Source organism: Triticum dicoccoides, chromosome 1B, assembly GCF_002162155.2.
Source record: "Triticum dicoccoides isolate Atlit2015 ecotype Zavitan chromosome 1B, WEW_v2.0, whole genome shotgun sequence".
Taxonomy (NCBI): Eukaryota; Viridiplantae; Streptophyta; class Magnoliopsida; order Poales; family Poaceae; genus Triticum; species Triticum dicoccoides.
The window spans coordinates 685,124,475-685,142,123 of record NC_041381.1 but is presented as its reverse complement, the minus strand read 5'-3'; the positions used below and the strand labels follow the sequence as shown (position 1 = coordinate 685,142,123).

At 43.2% G+C, this 17,649-nt stretch overlaps 1 protein-coding gene across 2 annotated transcripts; it reads left to right on the top strand.

The window, feature by feature from the left end:
- The first annotated feature begins 1,406 nt into the window (after window positions 1-1,406).
- Window positions 1,407-6,188, top strand: LOC119349669 (protein CHUP1, chloroplastic-like). Of its 2 annotated transcripts, none has more exons than XM_037617753.1 (9): window positions 1,407-1,718; window positions 1,812-1,846; window positions 1,949-2,668; window positions 3,331-4,635; window positions 4,784-4,915; window positions 5,005-5,186; window positions 5,350-5,461; window positions 5,584-5,727; window positions 5,831-6,188. In XM_037617753.1, the coding sequence occupies exons 1-9, from the start codon at window positions 1,640-1,642 to the stop codon at window positions 5,930-5,932; spliced, it is 2,811 nt and encodes a 936-aa protein (XP_037473650.1). In that variant the 5' UTR covers window positions 1,407-1,639; the 3' UTR covers window positions 5,933-6,188. The 2 variants fall into 2 exon arrangements, with proteins under 2 accessions (XP_037473650.1, XP_037473649.1); XM_037617752.1 differs by having other exon boundaries at window positions 1,408-1,718; window positions 1,797-1,846.
- The last annotated feature ends 11,461 nt before the right edge of the window (window positions 6,189-17,649 follow it).

Genomic DNA, 17,649 nt, shown 5'->3' with positions numbered 1-17,649 from the left:
AATCAACTTGTATTTTAAAAATATCTAACACATATTCAATTTTAAAAAACATGTATTTGGAAAATGTTAGTTATGTATTTAAAAATAGTAATCATATATAAAAATGTTTATATGTATATAAAAAATGTACAATGTGTATGAAAAAATAGACATCAAAATATATGTTTGACATAAAGGTCAATCATGTATTCGAAAAATGGTAAACATTTAAAAAGGTTTCTGGTGTATACAAAAATTTACAATGTCTGAAAAATGTAGACATGTGTTAAAAAGTGAAAAAAAAACTAAAATCCCCCAGAAAACCGGTGAAAAGCAAAGAGAAAAGGAAAAAAAAGAAAAACCAAAGAAAACAAAAAAAAATGATTGACAACAAAAGGAAAAAGGAAAAACCAAATTTACAGCAAGATGCAGGCCCCGCGCCTCCTCTAGGCCTTTGCCCTTTACTCCGTTTCACCTCGAGTAGCTAACGACATAGGGATATCGTATCGGCAAGGCTATACAAACATAGCAGGTGGTTGCTTGATCCATAAAAGCCTTCCTGCATGAGCACGCGGTATAGGCATTGTTGCAAGGAACAATTAGCTCAATTGGGTTGGGTTACCTGATGGGTTCGGGCATGTCTCCAACCTGGATTCGGAGTGTACCCGATAATGGGTTCGGGCAATCACCGGAGACTTCAGGCCCTGCAAATATACACTGGCTGTAACAGGTTAAATCACTAGTAAGTAGTAGTAATGACCCAACTCATCAATTTATCAAAAGAAGTATGAGTATCTTCAAGTACATTACAGGCAAGTTTCCTGATTCATAGGACTTTCCAACAAAGACCAAAAAGACAGAGTTTCTGACAAGTGCCAGCTGAGATTCTGAAATACACCTTAGGTAAAATCGGTCGCTTTTTTCTACGCTAGTAGAATTCAGATTAGATACAAAATCACTCGTAGGGATTAAAAAAACAGGGGGGATTCCCTGCTAGTATTGCTTTATATAAAAAAATCACTTGAGATTAGAGGCCAGAGGGGGAGGGTACTACCACTGTCCACTGCCATGCTCCATCCTGTGAGCCTCATCATCATCATAACCCACCGCGTCTCCCCTATCCAGATATATCACCATCACCCAGACCACAACCCCCCGCTTCACCCTCACCCGGACACACCAGCAACCACCCATTTCCGTGCACAGCAAACAACGGCCTACCACTCTCTTCCAAAGCCACAAAGCCTTCCGCAGTTTCGTGTGTCATCAGCATATGAAATTTTTTGTCAGCCACCACCTCCTGGTACCATCAGCATATCAAAAAATTGTCAGGTACCACACTATTGGACACACGCAGCAGAAGAGAAAAGAAAAGAGACCTCCTGTGCTACACGAGCCTGTCTTTCCCGAGGGATAAACATAGATAGGCAACCCAATCCACATGTTCCTCCAGTGGTGTTCCTTCGCCCGCTCCTGCGGGCTAAAGATATGAGCGGGGTTTAGCTAGCACCCCCGGCCACGGCCATTCACACGTGCTCCTTCCTCCTCCCAGCTCCGCTTTTGCAGCTGCTCTCTGATGAGCAGAGCCGGATCAGCTGCCCGCCCCTGCCCTCCTCCCGCCGGTCGAGGCCGGAACGGACAGTGATGAGTGCACGGAGTCATGCTTGTGAGACTCGGATTCGTGGTATTAGCAACCTTCGCCGCGTTCACTCTTAAGCGAGGCAAGGGGCCTAAGAAAGGTACTCCTCTACTTCTCCACTCCATCAATGATTCCTTCTGTTTATCTGAATTTCAAGCTTATGCCTCACCTCTTTCAGACAATGGCCAAGCAGGCAAGGGGAAGGAGAAGGCTCGGCATACTGGACATGTATGTACACGCATCCACTGCCCACGACGCAGTTTAAAGCAAAGAACTGTTGGTTGTGCGTGTTGCTCATCCTTCTGCCTGCCCAACTGTTGATTATTTCAGGGGGAGAAAGAAGACGAGGAGGAAGAGGTTAAGACGATCAGCGGCATAATCAACTCGGCCCCGTCGGTGGACGACGACGATGAGGACGACATGTTCTCGGAGATCGAGAGCCTCCTGGGCGGGGAGGTCGACATCCCGATACCGGGCGACAGGTTCGAGCGGTCCCGGTACAACGCGCACATGGCCAGCAACGCCGCCGAGATGGAGCGGCTGCGCGGCCTGGTGAGGGAGCTGGAGGAGCGGGAGGTGAAGCTGGAGGGCGAGCTGCTCGAGTACTACGGCCTCAAGGAGCAGGAGACCGACGTCACCGAGCTGCAGAAGCAGCTCAAGATCAAGACGGTGGAGGTCGACATGCTCAACCTCACCATCAGCTCGCTGCAGGCGGAGAGGAAGAAGCTGCAGGAGGACGTGGCCCGCGGCGCGGCCGCCAAGAAGGAGCTCGACGCGTCCAGGAGCAGGATCAAGGAGCTGCAGCGGCAGATACAGATGGAGGCCAACCAGACCAAGGGCCAGCTGATGCTGCTCAAGCAACAGGTGATGGGGCTCAGGGCCAAGGAGGAGGAGGTGGCCAAGAAGGACGCCGAGATCGAGCAGAAGCTCAAGAAGCTCAAGAACCTGGAGGTGGAGGTGCTTGAGCTGAGGAGGAAGAACAAGGAGCTGCTGTACGAGAAGAGGGACCTCATGGTGAAGCTGGATGCAGCACAGGGAAAAATAACAGAGGTATAGCACTACTCTGCTTCTGTTACTGTTACTCTGCAAAGTTTGTAAAGGCTTTTGCATTTTAGTACATGACACAAGAATATTCAGCAGCAGTTTTTTTTTTCTAGCCTAATCATTTGCATGGTCCTAGACGGTCCAAGTTTCTGTGGCAGGCTAGCAGTGGTTCTGCTACGTTTGTTGGATTTGTCTCTATCCGTGTAGTGTACAGGCCTATCCTCTTAGTTTGTCTCTAGTTCAAAATTAGGATTTTGCTTTTGTTTTCACTTGTAAAAGGTAGGACCTAATGATATGCACTCTCCTTTATATTGCTTTTGTCCTACAAAAACAAACAAACAAATCAGTAAGATTCATGAGAAGGACCGCAAGTTTTGACTTTACTATTAAACATGACAGCATGATTTTTACCATGACATTGTTATCTGGGCAAGAAATTGAACATTTTTCTAGTATCGGGGTAAATGCAATTTTCTTCCCTGTTCAGTAGAACTAGCAGTCAGCTGAGGTGCTTTTCTTTATTGAGAGTTAGTATTTCAGACCCACATCACAATTCCTGAAGTTCTACAAACGAAGAATGGCAGTACATAGTAATTAAGTTTTAGCCAAATACTTTTTCATGACATACTTCTCCAATAATGTACATATGACATATCATCATCATGCAGAGTGATGTAGTTGCCCATGCAAGAGAGGAGATCAACAACCTCAGGCACACAAACGAGGACCTGACAAAGCAAGTGGAAGGCCTACAGATGAACAGATTCAGTGAAGTGGAAGAGCTGGTGTACCTGCGCTGGGTCAACGCCTGTCTGCGATTCGAGCTCCGCAACTACCAGACGCCATCAGGCAAAATCTCTGCCCGCGACCTCAGCACGAAGCTCAGCCCAAAGTCGCAGGAGAGGGCCAAACAGATGATGCTCGAATTCGGGTCCGAACGAGGCCAGGGCGATACCGACCTTGACAGCGTTTCCTCCGCACCTTCTTCCCCCAGAAGCGAAGACTTCGACACCGCCTCGATCGACAGCTCTTCCAGCAGATACAGCTTCCTAAGCAAGAGGCCGAACCTGATGCAGAAACTCAAGAAGTGGGGAAGGAGCAAGGACGACGGCAGCTATCTGTCATCCCCGTCGTCGCGGTCCCTGACCAGCAGCTCTCCGAAGAGGAGCCAGAAACCAAAGGGGCCCCTGGAGTCTCTCATGATCAGAAATGCAGGAGATGGCATGTCCATCACAACGTTTGGAAAAAGGGACCAAGAATCCGGTGATGCAGATGATGCAAATGTTGCATCTTCATTCCAGCTGATGTCGAAGAATGTCGAAGGCTTCGCTGATGAGAAGTACCCCGCTTACAAAGACCGGCATAAGCTTGCGACGGAACGGGAGAAGGCGATCAAAGAGAAGGCCGAGCAAGCCAGAGCACAGAGGTTTGGTGGTGGCTACAGTTCAGTTCTGGTTCCCTCCCCGAGAGCTGCACTCCCCCCAAAACTCGCTCAAATAAAGGAGAAGAAGGCCCCCACAGTTAATTCTGAACCTGGTGAGCAATCTAGTGATGTCCCGAACAACCCCCTGGCTGTCACCCAGTTGAAGCTTGCCCAAATTGAGAAGAGAGCTCCAAGAGTCCCCCGTCCACCACCCACGGCATCGGCCGCCGCTGCTTCAGGAGCTACCAGTACTGTGAGCGGTGGACCACCGATGCCGCCACGCCCACCAGGTGCACCTCCTCCCCCACCACCTCCAGGGAGACCCGGTGGCCCTCCGCCGCCACCGCCGCCTCCCGGTTCTCTATCCAAGAGCCTTGCTGGTGGCGACAAGGTGCACCGTGCTCCGGAGGTCGTGGAGTTCTATCAGAGTCTCATGAAACGTGAAGCCAAGAAGGACACCACCTCTTTGGGATCAAAATCATCGAATGTTTCTGATAACAGAAGCAACATGATTGGAGAGATTGAGAACAGATCAACATTCCTATTAGCTGTAAGTATCTTCGGATGGCCCACCGCGCATAAAAATCCTGCCAAATCCATGTCGTCATCATTAGTGCAGCTCATTGTAGTCAGTAGGTATAACTTCAATATAATCAGCTCATTATGACGAATATTGTGAAAAACATGGAATGTTTCAGGTCAAAGCTGATGTGGAGACACAAGGAGAATTTGTCGAGTCCCTAGCGAGCGAGGTCCGGGCAGCAAGATTCGCCAATATCGATGATGTTGTTGCATTTGTACATTGGCTGGATGAGGAGTTGTCATTCTTGGTAAGACCCCATTAATTTATCCATGTTAGATATTGTACTTAGGCTGCACATGATCTACTACTAAAAGGATCAATTAAACTTTTTTTTAGGTTGATGAGAGAGCAGTGCTAAAGCACTTCGATTGGCCAGAGAGCAAAACTGATGCATTAAGAGAGTCCGCCTTTGAGTATCAGGACCTGGTGAAACTAGAGAATAAGGCCACATCCTTCGTCGACGATCCAAAACTTCCATGTGAAGAAGCTCTCAAGAGGATGTATTCGTTGCTTGAGAAGTAAGTGGCTTCTCTGAACTAGTATGTTCACAAAATAGCATAGTTCTTCAGAGTAAGTCGGTAATAACTGTTCAGAAAATAATTGGCATTTTTTGTGAATTCCAAGATGTTTACCCTAAGAATCATAATTTCAGTGAACAAACTAATGTCATACTTCTGGCAGAGTGGAGCAGAGTGTTTACGCACTTCTTCGTACAAGAGACATGACCACCGCACGGTACAAGGAGTATGGAATACCAGTCGATTGGCTATCTGATTCAGGAAAAGTTGGCAAGGTGCATATGTTGGCAGCCTTACTTATTTGAAAGAGCATACAATTCTTTATAAAGATATAACTTTTGAGTCAGAACATGAAATAAGATTTGAATCAAAGTTTAACTTCATACCTTGGTTGCAGATCAAACTGGCGTCTGTTCAGCTGGCAAAGAAGTACATGGAGAGGGTCACCTCGGAGCTCGACGCGTTGCAGGGCACTGAGAAAGAGCCCAACAGGGAGTTCCTGCTCCTCCAGGGCGTCAGATTCGCCTTCCGAGTTCATCAGGTATAAATAACTATCCAAACTTACATTTCCACAGTATGAGTATATAATTACAGGTAAACCGGAGACATTTCAAATCAAGAACTTACCGTTCGCCATTGCTTAGTTTGCCGGAGGCTTCGACGCGGACAGCATGAAAGTCTTCGAGGAGCTGAGAAGCAAGATGAGCAGCACGCAGGCGCCCGCTCCGCCGGCATCCGACACATAGTGCGGAGTCTTCAGGATTGCGCGCTCCGGTCAGGTTAATTTATAAGTAGTTGGCTAGCTAAACTGTACAAAAGAGAAGTGTAAATTCCAGTGTTGTCTTAATCAAGTTGTATATGTCAAGTCTACAGGTTCAGATCATCATACTATAAGCATACCAGATTTTTTGTCCATGTTTGTTTGTTCGGCTGAAATTCTGTAACCGGGCAGTGTGTAAAAAGCGAACCACAGTAATGAGATACTACCTAGTTTTTGTTACTTCCAATTTGGCAATCTGTTGCAGTTGAAATGTCTGCATCAGTCTTCAGAGCAAAACTCGTCAGATTGAAATGCCTTGAACTGAATTCAGACAAATCCGGAGAGACTTGTGCTGAAGAAAAAGGATTTTACATGGCATCGGTGGGCAGAACAGCAGACACCCAACGTGGTGAGCGAGGCTGCGAGGCAGTGCAGGGCTGAGCCACCGGAGACCGGACCGACCCTGCGAACAACAGATGACGGTGAGCCAGTGAAGAATCCAAGTGAGTTAGGTGCCGTGCTCTGGGCCGGAGAGCGAGCCGGGAGAAGGTGGGGTTTGCGGCGCCGCCGTCTGAAGGCCGAGAGAGAGGGAGGGAGAAGATAACCCACCGCGTGGAATGGGGCGGCTGCGCTCGGTTCGCCGGAGCCGCCTCGGCTTGCGTCCGCGCTCAAAAACGACGGAGGCCAGGGAGGAGTCAGGCGGCCGCGCCGCCGCCGGGAGGGAACCTGGCCGGCGACAATGGCCGTCTTTTTTTTTTTAGGGAAAGGCGACACTGGCCATCGTACTAGTCGTGAACTCGTGATCACTCGGCGGCGTGGACGGGGTTAGGTATGGGCCTTCTGGGGCGCAAGGCCCGGAAGGAGCAACTCCCATTAAACCAGCCCACCTTATTTGTAATCCTATATACCTACAAAGTTGATCCTCACTACAGTTACTCAGAAGAAAAAAAAGTTGATCCTCACTACTTCTATTATCTTAACACATGTACACATGCCCATCATCAAAGGCCCACCACAAGATGCATGTGAAAAGAAATTCATTATTACTTGTTCCCATGCAAACATCCCACCTCATCAAAGGTCCACTCAACATGCATTCAATTTATTTTTTCATTATATTATGCCACTTATATCAATAATTATTTTGAACTATAAAATAATCAAATACTATATAAAATATGTATTCTTTGTTTTACAATCAAATTTCAAAATATATTGCGACTGATTTCTGTAGCAATGCACGAGGCATCATCTAGTTTCATGTATTACTATCTCTGCATCTAACTATCGAGGTAACGCACACAGCGACGATACTTAGTGAACGACTGGGCTGGCCCAACTAGGTACCGTATGGGGGTTATCGGTTTTGAGAAGGTTTCCTCTTTTGTTTTTGCTAGTTTTAGGACGATAATTCAATTCGCTCTTGGGTTCATCTACACCCGGACCCGGTGAACAGTAAAATAAAAACAAATAGCAGAAAAATTCAAAGGAAAACTGAGTTTTGTGTAATGCTAGATGCTCATATGCGTGATGTTCATGCAAAATTTCAGGATGTTTGTAAATTCGAGGAGCTTGTGGCAAAAAAGACAAAATTAGGTGTGAACAATGTTGCTTTCAAAAGTTTTTCAAGCACCCGAAAATTGTCTTTTTTGCCATGAAGATCATCGAATGCCCAAACTCCACCAAATATGCACATGAACATCTTGCAGCAAACAATTAAATATTTTTTATTTTTTTACTATTTAAAATTATTTTATTGTTCACACCCTGAGCCCGGGTGTAGAATAGTCGTGTCCATTTGAGGAACCTTGTAGAATGTTTCAGTTTGACTTATTTATTTTTCTATTTCATCAAGGGATTTTTATCAGTTTATTGTTTTTCATTTTTTGTTTCTATTTTTATTGGTTTTTATAGTTCCCTTTTTTGATATATTTTTCAAAAATAAGAAATATTCAAAATTTGACCATTTTTTATAAGATATTCTTAAAAATTTACATATTCGAAAACTATTCACATTTTCAAAATATGATTCAAAATGTCCACAATTTCAAACATATTCTCTCTCCCTAAAAAAGTTCTGATTTAAAAAAACATTAATGTTTTTAAAAATAATTCATGGTTTAAAAATTGTTCATGTTTTCAAAAAAAAAGTTCTACTGTTAAACAAATGTTCGCATTTTCCAAACGATATTAGAGATTACAGAAAATGCTCATTTGTTTTAAAAATTGTTCTCTTTTCACAACTTTTTTTTATTTTTAAAAAAATGGTAGCAGATAAAATGTTCAATTTTTTTACGAAATGTAGGATTTTTTTAAATTTTGTGCTTTTGAATTTGAGAACATTTTAAGTTTTGTGAACTTTTTTAATTTGATAATTTTTCAAACTTTGACCAAATGTGCGCAAATGTCAGAAAATTTGTTCCAAAAAACTCAGTAATGGACCACGGTGAAGGCGCAACAAGTCGAACCAGTTTGTCGCGAAGGCCTTGCGCCAACCGGTTACGAAGCGCCGAAGGACCCTCCCCCTCCCCCGCAGTTGCCACCAAGCCTCCCCGCAGGCAGGTCGTCAAGAGGATGCCACCGGGATCCGTCAAACACGGCTACGGCCCCCACACGAGGAAGAAGGCGGTAAAAACCCCACCGTTGTTAATCCCTTTCCACTATTGCAATGGCTCCTCCGGCACCGCCTAGGGCGTCTTCACCTCCCCTCCCACCGGCGCAAGAGGACGAGCCGGTGTCATCCACTATCACAAACTGCCAACGTCCCCAACATATTCGGTGAAATGACCGAAAGGTAAAAAAAAGTTCACTCTCCGGCTTTTTCATTTATTTTCACATGCTTCCCATTTTATATGCAGTTTTGTGATATGATGTTCGCGTATTTTCTTCAAATTTGATATATTTAGTGTGGATGATGATGATACAAAAATGTTGAAGGCTAAATAAATGGAGGAAAGAGGGAGGCTGGGGAGAGGAGACCGACGACCGAGGAAGGGAGTGCGGCAACCGAGGCGAGGAGACTGGCGACCAAGGAAGGGAGTGCGGCAACCGAGGAGAGGAGACCGACGACCGAGGAAGGGAGTGCGGCAACCGAGGAGAGGAGGGTCGAGGTGAGGAGAGGAAGGTGGCCAATGAAGTAAGAATCAAGAGCATATAATTGAGCAAAAGCTCATGTTCATGGATCAAAGTAGTCTCGATGGGAAGGCAGGAGCATACTTAAAGCTTTGTCTCGATCAAGTGTTGGTGAAGAGGTTTATGGGAGGCTTCATGAGTTGGATTGTAGGCTTTGGAGGATGCACGGGAGGATCATAGGTGGCATGGGTGACATGGATGGCAAGGCAAGCAATGATGCCATTGGAGAGAATGCATTTTTATGCATTTTTTTCTATGTTTGTGATGCACAAATTTGAAATATTATGTATTTGAACTTGATTTTTAAATGTTGTTGATCATGTTTGTTATGATGTTGCAAAGTTTTAATTAGCATGCCATGGTTTGTAATTGTGCAGTAGAAGAGGAGAAGAAAAAGGTCAAATTAAAGCATCTACAATTGGACAAGGCAAATCCAACTCCCTATACCTCCACGTGCACTTCGGACGTTGTCTGGGCATGTCTCAAGCCCTCTTTTCTCCATGTATGTAGCCACCGCTTTTCGTGTCCGGTCACATGCATTTATGATTGGTGTGAATTAAGAAAAAAAAGAATAGAAAGAATAAACAAATTGAGAAAGTGGTCTGAAGTAGTCCAAATCCAACATGGTGGACTGTCCAGACACACCGAAACGCCCTCATGTCCTTCAATGTGGGCTGGTGTAAGAATTCGCGAACAGTCCGGACATATGAGGACAATTTAAGGGATCCGATAGGGTGATTCCCCCTCCTCTTTCCTGTTAAGGCTGTCTTGGTCACAAATCTTCTCTCCCCCTATCTAAAAATTAGTTTCTATTCTAAAGAAAAAAAGGTTCTGTCATCAAATTGTAGAGTTACTGTTGAAGATGCTCTTAGAAATGTGTTAGATCGTGTTAAAGTTTATGTCGGACTAGATGACCCGGTTGTGCCAACGGCGCAAGAAGCCAGTTAGAAGTGATGTGTATTGAATAAGTAAGAGACATAAATGGAAAGATGATGCGATGCGGATTGTATTACGAATGTCTTAAACCGGTTAACACAAGAAGCTAATTAAAACCAAGAATTATGGTATCGATAACCATTTTATATGCACAAAGATCATTTCATTATTGGCCAAAGAGAAAACAAATATGTTTATGCCATATTGTTCGAAGCCACTCTCAATAAAATAGCATCCAGTATGACATGAACCATTTTGAATAATTTGGAACCATAAATATCTAAACAAGCAACATCCACCTTCAGGACCTGATGCATAAGAAATGGTCTCTCAGGAACCATATCCATTCATGTAGGTTGAAAAGGAAAAGAAAGATAAAGATAAACGATTAACAATGTTGACAGCATGAAGCAAGACATATGGAAACTGAAGCAAATGTGTCACATATTGTAGAAAAGTATTTCAACCATGAAAATGGGTAGGAAAGCTAATATCACGCTTATTATTGCACAACTGATTAAGTATAAATGAGTGAAGCATTCATTGCTGTACAATATTAGCATGTAGGCCTAGGATATGGTTCCATTCTTAGTCCATCTGGAGCAGCCCGTATAGTTATTATCTCTGGCCTATCTTGGTTTTCAGACCATTTGTAGATGCCCATATAGTTAAAATGCCAAATCGCACAAAATACAAATTCAGATGAGGAGATATTAGCAAATAAATGCTTAGCATTACCGATAGTACATAACAATCAATATGTAGATTGCTTCTATAAAGTAGAGCACTAACCATCCAACTAACCCTATGGCGCAGAGATCTTCATCTAAAGGCCTTGCCGTCTCAGGGTGTGATGAACAAACTTGTGTAAGGGAGTCATAGACTCTGTTTGCAAAGTAGATCAAACTGTTGGCAAATTAACTTACAAAAGGCTATGGAAGGGACGCATCACTGCATGTTTGATCAGTATCGAAGATCACCCTATCATATAAGCATCTTTTCATGGCAGACCACCTGTTGCACTCATGGCGCAAAAAGCCTATTAGGACTGAGCATCATGTGGTAATTGAAGGGTAATCAAATGGAATGAAACAATAAGCACTATTGTAAACCTCATTCCTATAACATAATAGGATGAGAGGCAACTAACTTTTTAGATAGTCCTCAGATATTCTAGGATAATGTACTTTGGACCATATATATTACATGGCTTGGTATAAGCAGATGTGTGTACAGATGAGCTAGCCAATAACCTTTTTGCCAACACTAACCAAAACACAGAAAAATAGGAGTGGATAAACCGAGCATATAACTATATGACGGAGAAGCAGGCTAGCCAGCATCTTCAGATTATTTCATCCAAAAGCACACCAAAGGTAATAGTTGGATTGATTGTATTATCCCTGAAACGCCATTATCAAAAGTTCAGAGTGCACTTAATAGTACATAGAAGTGCAGGGCTTGCTTATCACGCTTACTAAGGACTCATAGGTCTTATGTAATCTCTCTCAAAAGAAAATGATCGATCTACGCGAAATAGGCAATAGAGGTAGGCAAAAATGCTATATACCAAAGAATATAACTCATTCTAAAAATTAATGATAGAGGAATTCGGCGGTGTTGCCATTTGCAAAAAAATTCAGGCCCAATGGTTCTACTGATTAAACGACAACAAAGGGCAAATTTTAGATGCAATGGCAATAGTAGCTTCCAGTCTACTCAAATAGAAATATGTACTCACTGTGTAAACTAAAGTAGTGATCTAAAGGGTACAAAAGCTAATATCACCCTTAATGTTGCACAGTTGGAAAATATGCCAAAACATTGATCACTTTCTCTTTTGAGCTGGAAAGACCAATCACTTGGCTAATATGTTGGGGAACGTAGTAATTTCAAAAAAAATCATCTGTGAAGGTCAGAAAATAACGATACACGCCGCGAGCCTTAACACTCATCGGATCGCATACATCGGTATGTATTATTTCCAGTAAGTCAGTAGCTCGTTCCATTGTTCCGGAGAACGGAGTTTTAGTCATCTTGCCCAAAAGGCACGGTTCGCAAGCATCAAATGATTCATAACCAAGTGATTCCAAAAATCCATCTTTATGGAGTTTCTTCATGCGCTTTACACCGATATGACCCAAACGGCAGTGCCACAAATAAGTTGCACTATCATTATTAACTTTGCATCTTTTGGCATCAATATTATGAATATGTGTATCACTACGATCGAGATCCAACAAACTATTTTCATTGGGTGTATGACCATTTGAAGGTTTTGTTCATGTAAACAGAGCAATAATTATTCTATGATTTTAAATGAATAACCGTATTGCAATAAACATGATCAAATTATATTCATGCTCAACGCAAATGCCAAATAACATTTATTTAGGTTTAACACTAATCCTGAAAGTATAGGGAGTGTGCGATGATGATCATATCAATCTTGGAACTACTTCCAACACTCATCGTCACTTCCCCTTCAACTAGTCTATGTTTATTCTATAACTCCTGTTTCGAGTCACTAATTTTTAGCAACCGAACAAGTATCAGATACTCAGGGGCTACTATAAACACTAGTAAGGTACACATCAATAACCTGTATATCAAATATACCCCTGTTAACTTTGCCATCCTTCTTATCCACCAAATATTCAGGGTATTTCCGTTTTCAGTGACCATTTCCTTTGCAGTGTAAGCACTCAGTCTTAGGCTTTGGTTCAGCTTTGGGCTTCTTCGTGGGAGTGACAACTTGCTTGTCATTCTACTTGAAGTTCCCTTTCTTTCCCTTTGCCCTTCTCTTGAAACTAGTGATCTTGTCAACCATCAACACTTGATGCTCTTTCTTGATTTCTACCTTCGTTGATTTCAATATCACGAAGAGCTCGGGAATCATTTTCGTCATCCCTTGCATACTATAGTTCATCACGAAGTTCCAGTAACTTAGTGATGGTGACTAGAGAATTCTGTCAATCACTATCTTATCTGGAAGATTAACTCCCACTTGATTCAAGCGATTGAAGTACCCAGACAATCTGAGCACACGCTCACTAGTTGAGCGATTCTCCTCCATCTTTTAGCTATAGAACTTGCTGGAGACTTCATATCTCTCAACTCGGGTATTTGCTGGAAATATTAACTTCAACTCCTGGAACATCTCATATGGTCCATGACGTTCAAAACGTCTTTGAAGTCCCGATTCTAAGCCGTTAAGCATGGTGCACTAAACTATCAAGTAGTCATCATATTGAGCTAGCCAAACGTTTATAACATCTGCATCTGCTCCTGCAATAGGTCTGTCACCTAGCGGTGCATTAAGGACATAATTCTTCTGTGCAGCAATGAGGATAAACCTCAGATCATGGATCCAATCCGCATTATTGCTACTAACTTCTTTCAACACAATATTCTCTAGGAACATATCAAAATAAACATATGAAAGCAACAATGCAAGCTATTGATCTACAACATAATTTGCAAAATACTACCAGTACTAAGTTCATGATAAATTTAAGTTCAATTAATCATATTACTTAAGAACTCCCACTTAGATAGACATCCCTCTAATCCTCTAAGTGATTACGTGATCCATATCAACTACACCATGTCCGATCATCACGTGAGATGGAGTAGTTTCAACGGTGAACATCAATATGTGATCATATCTACTATATGATTCACGCTCGACCTTTCGGTCTCTGTGTTCCGAGGCCATATCTGTTATATGCTAGGCTCGTCAAGTTTAACCTGAGTATTCCGCGTGCGCAACTGTTTTGCACCCGTTGTATTTGAACGTAGAGCCTATCACACTCGATCATCACGTGGTGTCTCAGCACGAAGAACTTTCGCAACGGTGCATACTCAGGGAGAACACTTCTTGATAATTTTAGTGAGAGATCATCTTAAAATGCTACCGTCAATCAAAGCAAGATAAGATGCATAAAGGATAAACATCACATGCAATCAATATAAGTGATATGATATGGCCATCATCATCTTGTGCTTGTGATCTCCATCTCCGAAGCACCATCGTGATCACCATCGTCACCGGCGCGACACCTTGATCTGCATCGTAGCATCGTTGTCGTTATGCCATCTATTGCTTCTACGACTATCGCTACCGCTTAGTGATAAAGTAAAGCAATTACAGGGCGTTTGCATTTCATACAATAAAGCGACAACCATATGGCTCCTGCCAGTTGCCGATAACTTCGGTTACAAAACATGATCATCTCATACAATAAAATATAGCATCACGTCTTGACCATATCACATCACAACATGCCCTGCAAAAACAAGTTAGACGTCCTCTACTTTGTTGTTGCAAATTTTACATGGCTGCTATGGGCTGAGCAAGAACCGTTCTTACCTACGCATCAAAACCACAACGATAGTTCGTCAAGTTAATGTTGTTTTAACTTTCGCAAGGACCGGGCGTAGCCACACTCGGTTCAGCTAAAGTGAGAGAGACAGACACCCGCCAGTCACCTTTAAGCACGAGTGCTCGTAACGGTGAAACCAGTCTCGCGTAAGCGTACACGTAATGTGGGTCCGGGCCACTTCATCTCACAATACCGCTGAGCCAAAGTATGACATGCTGGTAAGCAGTATGACTTGTATCGCCCACAACTCACTTGTGTTCTACTCGTGCGTATGACATCTACGCATAAAACCTGGCTCGGATGCCACTGTTGGGGAACGTAGTAATTTCAAAAAAATTCCTACGCACACGCAAGATCATGGTGATGCATAGCAACGAGAGGGGAGAGTGTTGTCTACGTACCCTTATAGACCGAAAGCGGAAGCGTTAGAACAACGCGGTTGATGTAGTCGTACGTCTTCACGGCCCGACCGATCAAGCACCGAAACTACGGCACCTCCGAGTTCTAGCACACGTTCAGCTCGATGACGTCCCTCGAACTCCGATCCAGCCGAGTGTCGAGGGAGAGTTCCGTCAGCACAACGGCGTGGTGACGATCTTGATGTACCACCGACGCAGGGCTTCGCCTAAGCACCGCTATGATATTATCGAGGTGGATTATGGTGGAAGGGGGCACCGCACACAGCTAAGAGATCCAAGGGATCAATCGTTGTTATGTCTATGGGGTGCCCCCGTGCCCCCGTATATAAAGGAGCAAGGGGGGAGGCGGCCGACCTAGGGAGGAGGCGCGCCAAGGGGGGAGTCCTACTCCCACCGGGAGTAGGACTCCTCCTTTCCTTGTTGGAGAAGGAAAGAGAAGGAGAGGGAGAAGGAAAAGGGGGCTGCCCCCCTTGTCCAATTCGGACCAGAGGGGGGGCGCAGGCCTCCTTTCTTTTGGCCTCTCTCATCTATTCCCGTATGGCCCAATAAGGCCCATATACTCCCCGGCAAATTCCCGTAACTCTCCGGTACTCCGAAAAATACCCGAATCACTCGGAACCTTTCCGAACTCCGAATATAGTCGTACAATATATCGATCTTTACGTCTCGACCATTTCGAGACTCCTCGTCATGTCTCCGATCTTATCCGGGACTCCGAACTCCTTCGGTACATCAAAACTCATAAACTCATAATATAACTGTCATCGAAACCTTAAGCGTGCGGACCCTACGGGTTCGAGAACAATGTAGACATGACCGAGACACGTCTCCGGTCAATAACCAATAGCGGAACCTGGATGCTCATATTGGCTCCCACATATTCTATGAAGATCTTTATCGGTCAAACCGCATAACAACATACATTGTTCCCTTTGTCATCGGTATGTTACTTGCCCGAGATTCGATCGTCGGTATCTCAATACCTAGTTCAATCTCGTTACCGGCAACTCTCTTTACTCGTTTACGTAATGCATCATTCTGTAACTAACTTATTAGCTACATTGCTTTGCAAGGCTTATAGTGATGTGCATTACCGAGAGGGCCCAGAGATACCTCTCCGACAATTGGAGTGAAAAAACCTAATCTCGAAATACGCCAACCCAACATGTACCTTTGGAGACACCTGTAGTACTCCTTTATAATCACCCAGTTACTTGTGACGTTTGGTAGCACCCAAAGTGTTCCTCCGGTAAACGGGAGTTGCATAATCTCATAGTTATAGGAACATGTATAAGTCATGAAGAAAGCAGTAGCAACATACTAAACGATCAAGTGCTAAGGCTAACGGAATGGGTCAAGTCAATCACATCATTCTCCTAATGATGTGATCCCATTAATCAAATGACAACTCTTTTGTCCATGGTTAGGAAACATAACCATCTTTGATAAACGAGCTAGTCAAGTAGAGGCATACTAGTGACACTATGTTTGTCTATGTATTCACACATGTATTATGTTTCCGGTTAATACAATTCTAGCATGAATAATAAACATTTATCATGATATAAGGAAATAAATAATAACTTTATTATTGCCTCTAGGGCATATTTTCTTCATAATATGCATGCAGACACCTCTAATCTAAATAGAGGAACTGGAAAATCAGTCACTATGATTTTATTAACTATATACATATACATTCGAGTCAAGCACCTTTCTAGAAGCTGACATGCTTAGCTGTGATTTTCTTAAGTATGCACCACCAAATATTGAAAGGTAGAATAATATCATCATCCTTTTAGTTCCCATCCATGTGGAGGAGCATAAAGATTGCAAAAATGTTAGTAATGTATGCACCTTTTACTAAAGTATATATGACCTTCATGGCTAGCAAGAAAAAAAGGAGCTTGAAAGTTCTGAATCTTGTGTTGGTCACAACAATGGTGCGAATTGATTGGATAATATAAAAAATATTTACTATCTTCATCTGCAGAGAGAGAGAACGTATTCACATGATAAATTAGCAACCAGTTGTCCAAACTTAAATACAAAATGCAATCCGAAGAACCGCCCACCCAATCATTGCCAACTACATCGCCAACAGTATATTGAAAGAAATCATCAAATCTTCACATGATAAATTAGCAACCAGTTGTCCAAACTTAAATACAAAATGCAATCCGAAGAACCGCCCACCCAATCATTGCCAACTATATCGCCAACAGTATATTGAAAGAAATCATCAAATCTCGGCAGAACAAAAGGTCCCCATGTAGCTGCCACAATTAATATATGTTCAAAATATTGTTTCCAAAAAGAAACATGAGTTACAATTTAGTAGGACCGAGAAGGATTCAAGATTATAAAAGAAGTTGGGATACACATTGTTATTAAAGTTATTGGTTCATATCTGTGTAGCTTTCAGGGGCTACCAATCAATCTGTATGTCCATCCCTACAATACTTTCAGGAGGGTACCACTCAATCCATTTGTGCATCTCCTTTTTGCATTAATAGAAGAGGAGCTAGCATACCTGCAATGTGAAATATTTTCTAAAATAGTTTAGTTTCGGAAATACATTCGCATTGAGGTCAAATTTGTTAATTTTGCCATCCCACCCTAGTTGCACTTCCTCTGTTGGTCCCATGGTAAACGAGCCCCACATGTTATTCAGTATTGAAACAGCCACACGAGTCGTATAAAAGAAGAAACGGTCAAACCCACCACCAGCCCAGCGCTGCAGCACGGCCAGATTTGGAGGCAAAAGAACGAAAAATTGGCAAAAGAAAGTATTGAGCGATGATTAGTTCGTTCTTTGCTGTAACAGTGAA